The sequence below is a fragment of the Mesoplodon mirus genome (assembly GCF_964341445.2).
Source record: "Mesoplodon mirus genome assembly, chromosome: 9".
Classification (NCBI taxonomy): Eukaryota; Metazoa; Chordata; class Mammalia; order Artiodactyla; family Ziphiidae; genus Mesoplodon; species Mesoplodon mirus.
In genome coordinates this window covers 82,665,358-82,681,304 of record NC_138985.1, presented here as the reverse complement: position 1 = coordinate 82,681,304, position 15,947 = coordinate 82,665,358, and the positions used below count along the sequence as shown (strand labels likewise).

At 40.0% G+C, this 15,947-nt stretch overlaps 1 protein-coding gene across 1 annotated transcript in view; it reads right to left on the bottom strand.

Moving 5' to 3' along the window:
• The window catches only part of CAPZA2 (capping actin protein of muscle Z-line subunit alpha 2), a 58,639-nt gene extending 50,047 nt beyond the window's left edge, over positions 1–8,592 (bottom strand). Inside the window, exon 1 of the mRNA XM_082631968.1 lies at positions 8,437–8,592. Within this exon, the coding sequence (XP_082488094.1) occupies positions 8,437–8,475 (39 nt within the window). The 5' untranslated portion in view covers positions 8,476–8,592. The remainder of the gene's footprint in view (positions 1–8,436) is intronic.
• Positions 8,593–15,947: the final 7,355 nt, after the last annotated feature.

Sequence of the window (15,947 nt, the reverse complement as noted above, 5' to 3'; positions counted from 1 at the left end):
GAGATGAGCACCTACTCTGTGCTAGGTATACACTTCTACTTCAAAGGTCACTCCTCACCTTCTAGTTTCTCTCCTTCTCTTATGCCTTAAATGAAAGTATCCAAAAGTATATGCTCTCTGCCCTCTTCTCTCCTATGTCTGAACTTGTTCTGCTAAAAGCTATTCCAATCTTGTGGCTTTAACCCACAAAGAGAGGATTTCCAAATCTATATAACCTCTGGGCCTGATCTCTTTCCAAGCTCCATTTCTACATCTCCATATCTGCTATGCATGTTCACATAAACATTCTGCTAGCATCTCAAACTTAGTAGAACCCAAACAAAATTCACCATTATTCCCCCGAGCTGTGCATCTTCTCTCCTGTGTTTAGCTGTTAGTGGTGGTTCCACTTCCCAGTCAACCAGATTTTAATGTTCAGTTACCTCTGATTCTTCCCTTTCTCTACATTCACTCACCATGTCTTGTTGATTCCAACTCTGAAACATTAGCAATCATTTTTTTCCTCCGTGTCTTGTGAAACTACTTTAAATCAGATCCTAACACTTAACTCAGTTTCCCAACTGGTCTCACTAGCTCCAGTCTGTCTAGACCCGTGGTTCTCAACCAGGGGCAATTTTGTACTACAGGAGACATTTGTGACTGTCGTGACTGCGGTGCTACTGGTATCATGTGGGCCAAGGATGCCCAAACATCCTAAAATGCACAGGGCACCCCTACGACAAAGAGTTATCTGGCCCAAATGTCAATAGTGCTGAGGTTGAGAAAATCTGTGCTGTTTAACAGCACAATTCATCTTTGCATCTCTTACTTGCAAAGTACTTGAGATATAACTCATATTTCCTGCTCATTCCCACTTTTCTGTTTTTTCTTCCTATGCTATGCTCTCTGACACAAGCTTGTACCTCAACTGATACCTACCATCCTCCTAGGCAGAAGTAACTTTTCCATCTTCTGAATGTCCATGAACTTATTGCTTTTTGACCCTGTATAGTATATATGTTATATATGTCTGATTCATCCTTGAATCTGTAGTCTTGCACTGTGTCTACCAAACAGGTAATCAAATCACCAATCTTCAGTGAGTCTAAAACTTAATCTATAGAATCATTACTGCTATTCACAAATACTGCATTTCTCCTCTTCTTCTCTGCCCCCTCTGAAATGAGGTTTATAGATATAACTTGCTTAAGCTAATTGAAATCTGAGCAGAAGTGCAGTGAGTCTCTTAGTGTGTGTGTGGGTAGGGGGGAGCTTTAAAATCCAGTATGGTATTCATTGCATTTCTTTCCCACTGCTGTGGGGACAGTGATAAAAAGCCTAAGACTTTTTTTTTGGTTGGGGGGGGAGAGGTAAATTTCACATGCTCCATTTTGTACATTTAAGGTGTACAGCCTGTTACTTTCATACATTTATATAATGTAGTATGATCGCGACTAAAGCAATATTTATCACATCATTGTAGTACAATGGTACTGTCTATATTCATTATACTGTGCATCAGATCGCTATGGTTTATTTACTACTCATTACAAGTCTGTACCCTTAAACACCATTAATCTTATCCCTCCCACCCTCCATTCCCTGGTACCCACCATTTTATTGTTTTTTTAAACAGGTTTGACTTTTTTATATTCCACATATAAGTGATATTGTACAGTACTTGTCTTTCTCTAACTTATCTCACTTAGCACAAGGTGCTCAAGGTCCATGTTGTTGCAAATGGTAGGATATCCTCCTTTCTCATGGCTCAATAATATTCCATTGTGCATATGTATCATATCAAAAAGCGTATGTTTAGACTGAAATCCTCCAAGAGCCTACAACTATGTGACTTTGCAGAGCAGGGCCCTTCTGCTGCTGACCCACACCAGACACACACAGAACGAGTGAGGAGATGCCACGCAAAGCCCCCACCACCAACGTCCTCATGTTGAGATTTGTTTGTTTGTTATTGCATTATATCCTTGCTTACCCTGATTCACAATCAATGAGAGATGCATAATTTCATGGGTCACTAAAAAAGGAAAAATGCTACCTGTATCACAAGCCATGATTGTACAATGCAGCCTGATTTCAGAGATCTTAAAATATGGAAAATGATGAGTAGTGAAATCAATGAAATATGGTATATTTGGTAAATGAATAAATGTGGGGGTAGTTTTCAAAAATTATTTCTATTCATTTTCAGTAGAAACGTTATGAACTAAAATGTGCAAGAGAAGTTCTCAGCCATAGGGTTCACAGTAGAGCACGTAAATAAATGTCTTAAGAGAAAGAATATGAAGACTGTAGTTCTACCCTTCAGAATAAAATTTATGAAATTTTCCTTCTTTGACAACTATAAGTGGTTCTATGGAACCCCTATTTTCTTTGATATGCATCAATCTCTTGCAATAAATTACTGCTTCAGGCAATTAGGCTTTTAGGTCAGGACCACAGGTCAAGTTTTCCCATTATGCTTTTCAACCTTAAAAACTACTTTGTACTCTCTAAGTGTTTTTATTGGGTTGGCCAAAAAGTTCGTTCGGATTTTTCTGTCATATATACCATGTTCTTCTATGTATATAACCACCTTTATTTTATGTAGAAGTGACGCCCCAATGTACTGAAAATGTACTACAAATTTGCTTTAGTGTGCAAAGTCTAAAAAACTCCACTAATGCTGCAGCAGCTATCAAGTTTCTGCTTGCTGTAGGAATTTTTACATTTTACTGGTGCAATGACAGAATTCATTCACCTACAGAATGAAATTAGGAATGAATAATTTCTACATTAATCACTTACTGGTTGAGTTTACTTTTTAGTTAAAAAGAACACTACTGATTTTACATTAATTATGATGGAATATAATGGCAGCTTACATTGTTTTTATCAATACAAACAAAACTTCTGAAGCCACATTATGATTGTGTGTGGGAGAGAAGTATACAAATTGCTTATAAATATTTAGCATGTGTAAGTGATTTGAACCGTAGCCAGTATCACCACCTGCACCTCAAGGAGCACCAGGAATTTCATTTACCTACCTAAATCTTTAAAATCTATAACACTATTTAGAAGTGAAAAATGTAGGCATACTAGATTTTCCCTCCAAAACTTACCTTTATATGCTATTTCTTTTCATAAAACTGTTATTTTTTCTTAATTTTGTAAATTCAAAAAAGAAAGACAAATACTGTATGCTGACACATATATATGGAATTTAAGAAAAAAATGTCATGAAGAACATAGGGGTAAGACAGGAATAAAGACACAGACCTACTAGAGAATGGACTTGAGGATATGGGGAGGGGGAAGGGTAAGCTGTGACAAAGCGAAAGAGCGGCATGGACATATATACAGTACCAAACGTAAGGTAGATAGCTAGTGGGAAGCAGCCGCATAGCACAGGGAGATCAGCTTGGTGCTTTGTGACCGCCTGGAGGGGTGGGATAGGGAGGGTGGGAGGGAGACGCAAAAGGGAGGGGATATGGGAACATATGTATATGTATAACTGATTAAATTTGTTATAAAGCAGAAAAAAAACTGTTATTTTTTTCTTAATTTTGTAAATTCATTACTCCTTTGTTCATTCACTCACTGAACCATTGTACTCATCACATACATTGCACTGACAAATGTTAAAGATGACATTTCTGCCCTAACGAATTCAACAGAATACAGGAAAAAAGACAGGTAAACAGATTACTATGCAAAACTGTATTCAATATTAATGATGTGTTACAGCGTTCAGGAGAGAGAGAAAACAGTTGTTCAGGAGAGAGAGAAAACTAGCCATGTGATCTGAGCTAAATCTTGAAGGAAGAGTAATTTTTCATCTTTCAAAGAAGGGGACAGATTGGGGAGCAGTACCAATGCTCAAAGCAGGTAAGTCGTGAGCAGAGAAAAATAACTAAAATTTATTGTATTTACTACATGCCAGGCAACATGTGCACTTATAGAAGTTTAATGGGGAATATAATTTCTGTTATATCCCCACATTTTAGAGGAAACTGAGGCTGCTGAGAGATTAAATAATTTACTCCATGTGCTAGGCATGGACTAAGCATGCAGGTCTCTTTGAATTCACAGCATGATTAAATAACAGTATATATTGGAAATGTCAGAATTATTTAGGTTAGAATGGAATACAAGGACATGAACACCATTTTCAAGAGTTGGGCTTCCCTGTAAAGGCAATGGAGGATCCAGCAACTAAAAGTTTGGGAGTAGAAAAATGATAGGAAGATGGAGGGATCTGTCTAGAAAGTTTATAATAAAAGTCCAGCAGTGGCAAATAAAACAGATATGAGACATTCTTCTAACCCTACTTTTCCTCCCTTAGCTTTATTTCTCCTTCAACTGTGTAGTCACAGAACAGGTACAATCAATTTGCATTCTGTTCATACAGTACAAGTTTGTTACTAAACAACAGTAGTTCATAACATAAATTGTTAATGGTCTGGTCAATTGAGAGGTTATAAATCAAATATTAATATAAATGAACTTTTCAAGCAAGAAATAATTTCTGTAAGACATATTCTGATGGAAGTGACAAGGTTTGGAAACTGACTGTAAGGTACAGAGAGCACAAGGAAGAAAAAAGTTAAAGCTGAAGTTAAAAACCTGGATGACTCGAATAATGGGAACAGAGTCATAAAGAGAAATATGAGCAGAAAGAGATGGGTATTTGCCCTGCTTTGTGTAGGGACAAAGAGGGGGGGAGTTTATGAATTTACTTTCAGGCAGGTTCCATCTGAGCATATCTCCTTAACTGTCTTCTGTGAATAGGACCAGCAGATAAAAATGTGTGACCAGGGCTTCCCTGGTGGCGCAGTGGTTGAGAGTCCGCCTGCCGATGCAGGGGATACGGGTTCGTGCCCCGGTCCGGGAAGATCCCACGTGCCGCGGAGCGGCTGGGCCCGTGAGCCATGGCCGCTGAGCTTTCGCGTCCGGAGCCTGTGCTCCGCAACGGGAGAAGGCACAACAGTGAGAGGCCCACGTACCGCAAAAAAAAAAAAAAAAAAAAAAAAGTGTGACCAGTGCTAAGGGGAGAAGCAGGGCTGAGCTAGGTACTTAAGACATCTGCAAAGATACAAAAGCTGAAGCTATGCGAGCGGATCACTCTACTCACTGGGGGAAGATAGAAGAGGTTGGTGGGGGGCAGGGGCGGTGGTAAGGTGGCTTCCAAAGCTTCGAGTGACTTCCAGGATTTCTCACTTACAGAGCAGTTTGGGAATAGTTCTTATCTGAGCCTTATACCATAATTTCATATAATTTCAATCACAAAAAATGCTTTACTGTACAGTGCAGCTGACCCAGGAGGGGAAAACATGAACTGTTCTAGCCTAGAGTTTCTGTAACTATGTAAAAAGGTCTGTAGGACACACCACAACAAATGAATAACTTTAAACAACTTCATTGTGCTTCTTCAGATAATTTTATTTCCTACTAACCCAGTGGCCAAAAGTGAAAAGGTTATTACATTTCATACCGGTATCCTCAAAAAGCAACTGTATATAATTGAAAAAAGCAAAGATATTATTCTAGATTAATTTTTTAAATGCTTCCTACCACAGGACATATATGAAACTACACCAACAGCATAAAACTTTTAAATGTGTCAAACAATAATAAACTTTGTTCTAAAACGATCAAAACACAAGTTAAATTTAAAACCCAACACTATTTAGTGTTTGGCATTTACAATTTCTATTAAAAACAAAGAGGGCCTCCCTGGTGGCGCAGTGGTTGAGAGTCCGCCTGCCGATGCAGGGGATACGGGTTCGTGCCCCGGTCTGGGAGGATCCCATGTGCCGCGGAGCGGCTGGGCCCGTGAGCCATGGCCGCTGGGCCTGCGCATCCGGAGCCTGTGCTCCGCAGCGGGAGAGGCCACAACAGTGAGAGGCCCGCATACCGCAAAAAAAAAAAAAAAAAAAAACAAAAAAAAACAAAGAGAACTATTGTTTCTCCCTTTTCCAAATTAAGCTGTCAAATTTAACACAAAGAGATAAATCCAGAAAAGGATCCTACCATCAGCTGTTAAGAAGTGTAATGTCACAAGAGCATCAACTTTGGATTCAGACAAACTCAGGCTTAAATACCGCCTTTGCACTTCCTACTTAGATGTCCTTCCGTGAATTACTTAAAGCTTTTAAAAATTTATTTTACTTATTTGTGAAATAGTAATAATCAAACCTAGCTCAAACTTACAACAAATTAACAAATGTATTGTCTAACTGAACCAGGCATATACAAAGTATGGTACTACATAAGTCTTAACAGCTTCCCTTCCGTATTTCCACAATCAGTAATGGAAATTCCAAGAGCTTTAAATTAAGTATTAAAAACTTATTTTTGAAAATTACAAACGAGGTGTCAGAAAAAGTAAAATGATTTAAATATTAGTTTAAAAAATACCACCTTTAAGTCCTATTTCTGATTCTACATGCAAGATCCTCCTCCCAAGAGATTAAAAAGAACATTTAAGTGACAAGACTGTTAGAATTTCACTTACCAGTTACTTGAATTTAACCTCACAGTTTGGTTAATATTTTTCTTAAATTACTAAAAGATGTAATCAGAAATTTATATGCAAAATATACACAGAATAGTCTTATAAAACTCGAAATAAAAACAAAACCACAAAAGTCCTTCAAATTGGAGTTTTCATTCATTTACTGTTAAAACATGGTGTTGGGCGAGCACAGAGAATAAGACCCCTTCCCACCCAGCCCCACACCTTTATGGAGCTTAGTGCCCTGAGAGTGCCGGATGACAAGAAATCCTGTCATATCATTTTGAAAAAACTTTGCTATTTTAGGTCTCTACAACACATGGCAGGCCTATATTAACTCCCACACTGAGTACTCTCTCCTCAGCTAGATTTCTAGCCACTTGAGCTACTAATCACCACTTACCAACAGCAGAATAAAAAACATGACAATCCCTTTAAAAAAAACTTTTTAGCACTACTTAATTTTAAATGTGTGTGAGCACCTGCATACATTTTCAGTTACCCATTTATGGTTATTTACCAATATTACACGTGTGAATACTGCACAGCAACTTTTGTGTACACAGGGATCTGCCTACCAGGCCTGTGGATTATGGAGAATCTTGCTGCTCTCCCCATTTTGTCGTTTTATTATCACTTTCACCAAAGAGCACAGAGGTAAAAAAGATTTCCGAAACTGAAGATAAGGCTGACTGCTGCACGTTCACATCAGGAAGAAGACAGAACATGACATTTCAGTACAAGAACACAGGATATAAAAACAGTTGGAGCAGAGCGTTCCAGCCGAAAATATCCGTAGGCTTACACGAGGATTTCTTAAACACCAAGTTATGTGTTTGTGTTTCATACATGGCTGTACTGCTTTGGAACTTAAAAATGAGCCCTGTTAAGAGTGGAGTCTTCGAAAACTGTAACTATCTTATTCATAGTTATGTCAGTTACTTCTGAGTTTGAGAAACATCAAGGACCTGTGTAGGAAATACTCAAAATTAGGAGGGTACCCCCGTGTCCCAAAACACACTCTGGAGAATGGGGCCTCACAGAGGCCAAAGGAAACCGCGAATAAGAGAGATCCAGTTCAATGATCAGATTTCTTACTTCAAATGCCTGAGAACTTAAGTCGTTCATCTGGTTCCAATGCTGTCACAGCATCTAAGATACAGTATAAGGAGTTCCACAATCTCCCCTCTTCGGAAGAAGTCCTAGCAGGACCACGGGGCGCTACCAAGTCGGCCCCCAGGGCGGCTACTGCCAACAAGAGTAGCAAACAACCGTGGGGAGGGGGGTGTCTTTTTATGAGCAACTTCGTTGCCTACAGCTAAAACCGAAAAAGAAAAAAAAAAGAGAGAGAGAGAGGGAGAGAGAGAGAGACTTCCACGGCTAAAGGGAAAAAAACGTAGGACCCAGGAAAGAAAGCAGTTTGCTTGTGGGAGGATAGAGTAGAAGAGAGAAGTGAAGGTCAGCTTCCTAAGCAATTTTTCCCCCTTAGCCCTCACCCCGGCCACCCTCTCCGGCCAGCCCATCGGGCTGGGTACTGTCCTTGGGCCGCTCCCAGGCCGGGACCCAGACCCCTCTGCAGTCCCCGACCCGGGCGCAGGGCCCCCGTGGCCCATGCGCGGGGAGAGGGTCCCCAGCGGCCGCCGCCCGCCGCGCCCCCGGCCCCCGCCCGCCGCCGCCGCCGCCGCCCAGCTCCCGCTACCTATTTTCGGAGCACACACCCTACAAGGAGCGGAGCGAGCAGGCCTGGCGGAGACCTGCCTCCGCGCGGGGCCTCGGGTGACTGACAGGGGCAGGCACTCGGGCGCAGCGAGGAGAGGGGAAGGAAGGGCAGCCGGGGGCACCGACCAATGCCCTTCCCCGGCGGCCACACTCCGGGCTGATACGGCGGGGCTCTACTGGCTTCCCGGACCGATGGGCTCTGCCGCCCCCGCGGCCCTTACCTTCTCCTCATCAGACAACTGCTCCTCCAGATCCGCCATTTTCCTTCTGGCGACAAACCGCGGCGGCGGCGGCAGCAGCGGCCACCTGACTTCCCCCTTTCGGTGCGGTCCTCCGCGCCGCGCGACCCCGACAAGGGAGGGGCCCACAGCTCCGGCCGCCGCGCACGCGCCCCGGGAGCCCCGCCTCCCTCCGCCCGCCTCACGGGGCCAGAGCACGGCTGTGCGCGTGCGCGGGTGCCTCGGAGGCCCGGGAACGGGGAGGAGTTGCCTACTGCCGCCTGAGGCAGGCTTGTCAGTATCCTGAGTCTAGGATTCTTTCCCCACCAGTGACCGTATGGGCCCAGTCTGCGACGAGTACATTCTGAGCCCTTGATTATACTCCCATCAAATCCTGAACTCCGCCAGCTAAAATGTAAGAAAGTGCACAAATAGCTTTTAAACATTCTGGTTTTAAAAAAAAGATTACGAGAAAAATATTCGGCCTTCATTAAAATATGCACATACAACCCAGTACATAATTGGAAGATGTTCTGGATATATTCATTAAAGAAATAACTGCTGGTCCTTGATTGTGTGTGGGATACTGTGTTCGCTTCTGGAGATATACAATGTTAAGCAAAAGCCAGAGAAACCTCAGTTCTGAAGAAACTCATTGTCTATTCCTTAAACGAACATATTAAAAAGTTGGGGAAGGCTCTGCACTATTGCAGCGGAATAAAGAGTTATGTTAAACATAGATCGTACCCTTCTGAATAGGGTTGCCAGATTAAATACAGAAAAGCCCAGTAAAAGTTGAATTTCAGATAAACAATGAACATATATTTTAAGTATAAGTATGTCCCATGATGCATTTGAGATATACCAATTATTCATTGTTTTCAAATTTTATTGGATGTCTGCTAATTTTATTTGCTAAATCTAACCCTACTTCTGAATCTTCAAGTTTAGCAAGAGAGTGAAGATGTAGTTAAAGCTGTATATATGAATTGGCTAGGAATATTGTTAAGTGCAGTTGCTGATTCAGCAGGTCGGGGATGCGGCTGAAGAATCTGCATTTCTAACAAGCTCCCAGGTGCTGCCAGTGCTACCCATCTGGAGACCACAGGTCGAGTAGCAAGACCTTAGAGCTCAGATAGGAGTTCAGATTTTAATCATTTTGTTGTACACCTAAAACTAATACAGTGTTACATGTCAATTATATCTCAATAAAAAAGTATATTAAATACAAACTGGGAGAAAATATTTGCAAATGATGTGACCAACAAGGGATTAATTTCCAAAATATACAAACAGCACATACAACTCAATAACAAAAAAACAAACCAATCAAAAAATGTGCAGAAGACCTAAATAGACATTTCTCCAAAAAAGACATACGGATGGCCAATAGGCACATGAAAAGATGCTCAACATCACTAACTATTAGAGAAATGCAAGTCAAAACTACAATGAGGCACCACCTCACACCAGTCAGAAGGGCCATCATTAAAAAGTCTACAAATAGCAAATGTTGGAGAGGGTGTGGAGGAAAGGGAACCCTCCTACACTGTTAGTGGGACTGTAAATTGACACAGCCACTATGGAAAACAGTATGGAGGTTCCTCAAAAAACTAAAAATGGAGTTGACATATGATCCAGCATTCCCACTCCTGGGCATATTTCCAGAGAAAACTCTAATTCAAAAACATCCATGCACCCCAATATTCATAGCAGCACTATTTACAATAGCCAAGACATGGAAGCAACCTAAATGTCCACTGACGGATAAATGGATAAAGCAGATGTGGTTCATATATACAATGGAATATTTCTCAGTCTCATAAAAGAGAATGAAATAATGCCATTTGCAGCAGCATGGATGGACCTAGAGACTATCATACTAAGTGAAGGATGTCAGAAAGAGAAAGACAAATACCATATGATATCACTTATATGTGGAAAATAAAATATGACAGAAATGAACTTACTTACAAAACAGAAACAGACTCACAGACATAGAAAACATACAAAACAGAAACAGACTCACAGACATAGAAAACAAACTTATGGTTACCAGGGGATAATGGGGGAAGGGATAAATTGGGAGATTGGGACTGACATATACACACTACTATATATAAAATAAATAACTAATAAGAACCTGTTGTATAGCACAGGGAACTCTACTCAATACTCTACAATTGCCTATATGGGAAAAGAATCTTAAAAAAAAAAGAGTGGATATATGTATATGTATAACTTATTCACTTTGCTGTATACCTGAAACTAACACAACATTGTAAATCAACTATACTCCAATACAAATTAAAAAAAAAAAACTTATGGTTACCAAAGGGGAAAGGGGGTGGGGGAGGGATAAACTAGGAGTTTGGGATTAGCAGATACAAACCACTATATATAAAACAGATAAGCAACAAAGTCCTACTGTATAGCACAGTAAACTATATTCAATATCCTGTAATAAACCATAATGGAAAAGAATATGGAAAAGAATATATATGTATAACTGAATCACTTTGCTGTATACCAGAAACTAACACAACATTGTAAATCAACTATACTTCAGTTTTTAAAAGTATATTTTAAAAAGACATTATTCAGTAGAAAATGAGACACTTGGCAAGTTTTGAACAGTGACATGACACCATCAGAAATATGTCTAGCAAGATGAATCTGACAGCTGCATGTAAATGACACAGGTGAGGGCTTCCCTGGTGGCGCAGTGGTTGAGAGTCCGCCTGCCGATGCGGGGCACACGGGTTCGTGCCCCGGTTCGGGAGGATCCCACATGCTGTGGAGCGGCTGGGCCCGTGAGCCATGGCCGCTGAGCCTGCGCGTCCGGAGCCTGTGCTCCGCAAGGGGAGAGGCCGCGACAGTGAGAGGCCCACATACAGCCAAAAAAAAAGCTATAAAAAAAAAAATGACACAGGTGAGACTATCTTAAAGAGCTCAAATAACTGTTCTTATGTAAAACTTTGTTATTGAGTAATCTATTGAATGGTCATGGTGTGCAAATCACTGTTTCTTGTGGATGGAAAGCAAACAGAAGCCATGCTACTAAAAAGCTCATAGTCCATTAGGGGAGAGAAAGGAAGGGGAAGCTTGCTGACACATGCAAGCAAAAGCAGGTGTCCTGTTGAGGGTAAACCATGCAGAGAAGACATGACAAAGAATAAACCACACCGTTTGGTCAAGGACCGCACTGGATGTAAATAAAATGTTTACTTTCTACAGTTTAAAAACAATTTCTTCATTGATTTCTCACTGCAGCCTCCTGAAGGAAGGTATGTATCAGCATTATTATACCCATTTTAGAGGAGAAAAAACTGAGACAAAATATTTGTCCAAGTTTGTACCTAAGTGACTAAACTGGGATTTGACCCCAAGCATCATATTCTGTATCCCATGTTCTTTCCACTTTGAGATCTTTCTTTCATCCTCTCTAAAGCCTAGGCACTCTCCACCAAATAAAACTTAATGAAGGTGATTACTCTCCCGTCCCATCAATTTTATTCACCACCACCTACTTCATCAACAGTACTTCTGTTGTGGTTTTTTTTTTTTTTTTTGGTTTCTGTTTACTCAGCAACACTTAATATCAATAATTTGTACACAGTGGGTACTCAGTAAATGCGTTGCTTGACTAATTGCTGCTCTCTTCCTTTAGAAACCTCACCCAAATCTGGTAATGTCTGGTAATAATTTGAGTCAGACTATGTTTATAATGTAACCTTGGTGATACTTTACATGTGGTTCCCCATAGTGACACAACCAGCAATTATGTATAATTTCTGATAATCTTTTCAAAAACCTCCCAATATCACCCTCTTGATACAATTAAGAGGAATTATAGAATTCACATAATCTAGGAATTCTGGGAAGATTTCAAGCCATCACACAAAATAGGTACATATATGGAATGACCATTATAATGGCTGCAGGTAGAAATGTTCTGGTATTCTTGATAATCAGTTATTTTATGATGAAGAGAAAAGAAAAAAAACATATTTTCCCCTTATACAATTCTATCTACTAAGAATTGCTACCCTTCTCTCATTTAATTTTTAAACTCACCTGTCTTCTACTTGTTAGGGGTGTAATCTTGACCTTCCCAAATAACTGCACCAGAAACTGATTTAAAAAAAAAATTCTTCCTTTTTTAGTGTTTGTTTTTAAATTACTCATATGCTTCCTAATCTCTTTTCCTGTGGATGTGATCTATGTCCTCAACTAATTTTAAGCTTGTCAAGGTCAGAGGTTACCTAATTTCATAGAATCACAATGCTAGAATCCATCTAGTGCAAATCTCTCATTTTACAGGTAAATTGAGCTTTGGATAAATTAAATGGATTGATAAAAATTGCAATCTAGCTGATATTTTTTTTTTATTTTAAAGATGTTTTTGATGTGGACCATTTTTAAAGTCTTCATTGAATTTGTTACAATATTGCTTCTGTTTTATGTTTTGATTTTTTGGCCAAGAGGAATGTGGGATCTTAGCCCCCTGACCAGAAATCAAACCCGCACTCCCTGCACTGGAAGGCGAAGTCTTAACCACTGGACTGCCAGGGAAGTCCCTGATATTATTTTAGAACCTAAGTGTCCTGATGGTTAAACTCATGGTCTTAGCTTAATATATATATATATACACACACACACTCATGTATAAATACATATAATCTAAATATATATCACAATCATATAATGTATAATAGAATAAACATCCTTTAAGTATCAATGATGAACTACTACATATCGGCACCAGATATAGATTTGTGTAACACCATGTTAAAACTAATATCCATAGTTTAAAAGTATGGCTTACCTCACTTCTGAGAAAAACCCCCAGTGTTAGACAGTGTTATTTGGTTGTTAGTCTTTCATGATCAATGAACACAACTGGTCTCATATAATGTCCTTTATGGCAGTAGAAAATTGTTAAAAATCATGTATATTTTCCAAGTAATTGCTTTCTAAGTCAAATAATTTCCTGAACTATTTGTTACTTGTAGCTGTGTGTGTCCTACCTGTAGTCCATTTCCTCAGATGGGTTTGAAAAGGTCTATACAAGTGGAAACCTTGGAGAAGCCTGACATGGATCATTCCAGAAATATCAAGGGATTTTTTTTTTGAGATTGCAACTTTTTTTTTAACATCTTTATTGGAGTATAATTGCTTTACAATGGTGTATTAGTTTCTGCTTTATAACAAAGCCATACATATACATATATCCCCATATCTCCTCCCTCTGGCGTCTCCCTCCCACTCTCCCTATCCCACCCCTCTAGGTGGTCACAAAGCACCAAGCTGATCTCCCTGTGCTATGCGGCTGCTTCCCACTAGCTATCTATTTTACATTTGGTAGTGTATATATGTCCATGCCACTCTCTCACTTCGTCCCAGCTTACCCTTCCCTCTCCCCGTGTCCTCAAGTCCATTTGAAGAAGCTAATTTTTAAATTCCTCCTCCTTCCTGAATATGTTGTCCTTCATAATTTTGTTCCTACCAACCTCACTAAACCCTCCTCTTTCACTGTCCCAAATGCAAATGTCTCTGAAACACACAAAGCTATTTATTTATGCATCACATTCTCTCAGGCCTCTGCAGAAACTCTTTCTGGAATGTTCTTTGCCACTGCATATCCTTTAAAATTCAGTTCAGTTATCCCTTTTTTCCATGAATCCCACATTGAATCTTCTGGCTAAAGCTAATAATTTCCTTTTCGAGATTCCAATGGAAAGTTTTCCATGGATTTTTGCCATGTACTCTAGTGGTAAGATGTACAGATTTTATAATCAGTAAATCCTGGGTTCTGATCTTGGTTCCAGGTCTAGTTAACTGGGCAACTTACTTTGGAAGCTTCGGTTTCTTCATCTATACCTTGGGAGTAACAATGGTCTCTCCCTCATAGGACTGTTGTGAGAATTTAATGAGATAATACAGGTAAAGTGCTTAGCACCCAGCACAGGCATTAGCAAAGGTTTCAACAAACGTTAGCTATAATCATCATATTATAATACTAATCCACTCCTTAAGAACATAGCCTGTCTTAATTAGCTGTCTGACAAATACAGAGTCTGGCACATAAGTGCTTAAAAAAATTGTTGCTGGAAAGCATATTGATTGAAAGACTCTTTCATCTCACATCCCTAAATGGGAGCTAAAAAATTGAGCTAGCCACCCATGTGGGGTCTAGAGATTGCCCTAAAATGTGGCTCTGGGACTCCAGAACAGGAAAACAAACTTTTTCCCCAGCGACCCCCAAACCATACCTCCTACTCCTTACTACTCCACTATTCAGTCGCCACTTAAATATCTAGTTAATTTTCTGCTCTTTAATTTCTCTGTTACTGTAAGTTCAAGCCTTCAGTCTCTTCACACAATGTCCCAAATGAAGTATAGAGCATGGTGACTGACCAAGGTGGTCCTTTAGGGTGAGGCAAGGAAATACTAAAGTTTCTATTTATTTACATTTAGTTAATTATTATTAAGATGTCAGATATATGGGAAAAAAAGCATGTTTTACCCCTTGTAGATCTCATTCCCTTTCTTCTTCCCATGGGTAACCACTAACCTGAATCTAGTGTTCATCATTCCCATGCATGTTGTTTCTTTTTCAACACAGGACTGTTTCTTTTTCATCTTTTTAATCCACTAATGGGGTACCTAATTCAAACAGTATTTATGCAACAAATTAATAAGTATGATTTCTTGCATGGTCTTAAAAACAACATGGATAAAGAATATTAGACTAATTTCTCACTTTACAAAAAATCTCCCTATATGACAAATGTAAATTATGGGACATGAGTAAAAATTAAGGCAGACCACTGACCTGGAAAGATGAACCAACACAATGAACAGATTTGCTAGTAGCAAGTAAAAGGATGGGTCCAACATCTCTGATTTTTTTACCCTTTATGTCTGGTAATACTTTTAACCCTTATTTGGACTCAGTAATAGCAGAATAACAGTATAGCAGAAAAAGAAGCTTGTCATTTGTGTTTCCCCAAGCCACACCAACCTACAATAAAACTGTATGCTGACTCAGGTCTAATCCAAAGAACTGTAGGAGAATTTGCCCAAATTACTTCCTCTTAGTTCTCTGGGGGTACCACAGTGGTTCATGTGCATTCAGAAATGTTTACACTGCCGTGTTCCTCTGTCTTTTGACATTGGCCTTTACCGCCTCTGCTGCTATCTCATCAGAACTGTCCCAGTGTTGTAGCTCTGGCATCTTTTCTGATGCTCCCCCATGGGACGTACGGCTCAGTGCTCATGTCACCTGATTTTCCTCTTCCTATGACTTTAGCTGCATCCATTGCAGGTAGGTGTTGGATGATCCCCAGCCACTGTCCAAGGCTGTGTGCTGGGGTATTCAATTTTCTGCAGTTTTCTCCGGTGAGCTGCTTCTGATGGATAGAGCTGTAGCAGACACTGGAAGTGCTCTGACCAGATTCCCTCCGATCACTTTGACTATTTCTGTGCTTCAGTGCTTTTTTGCCTCCACT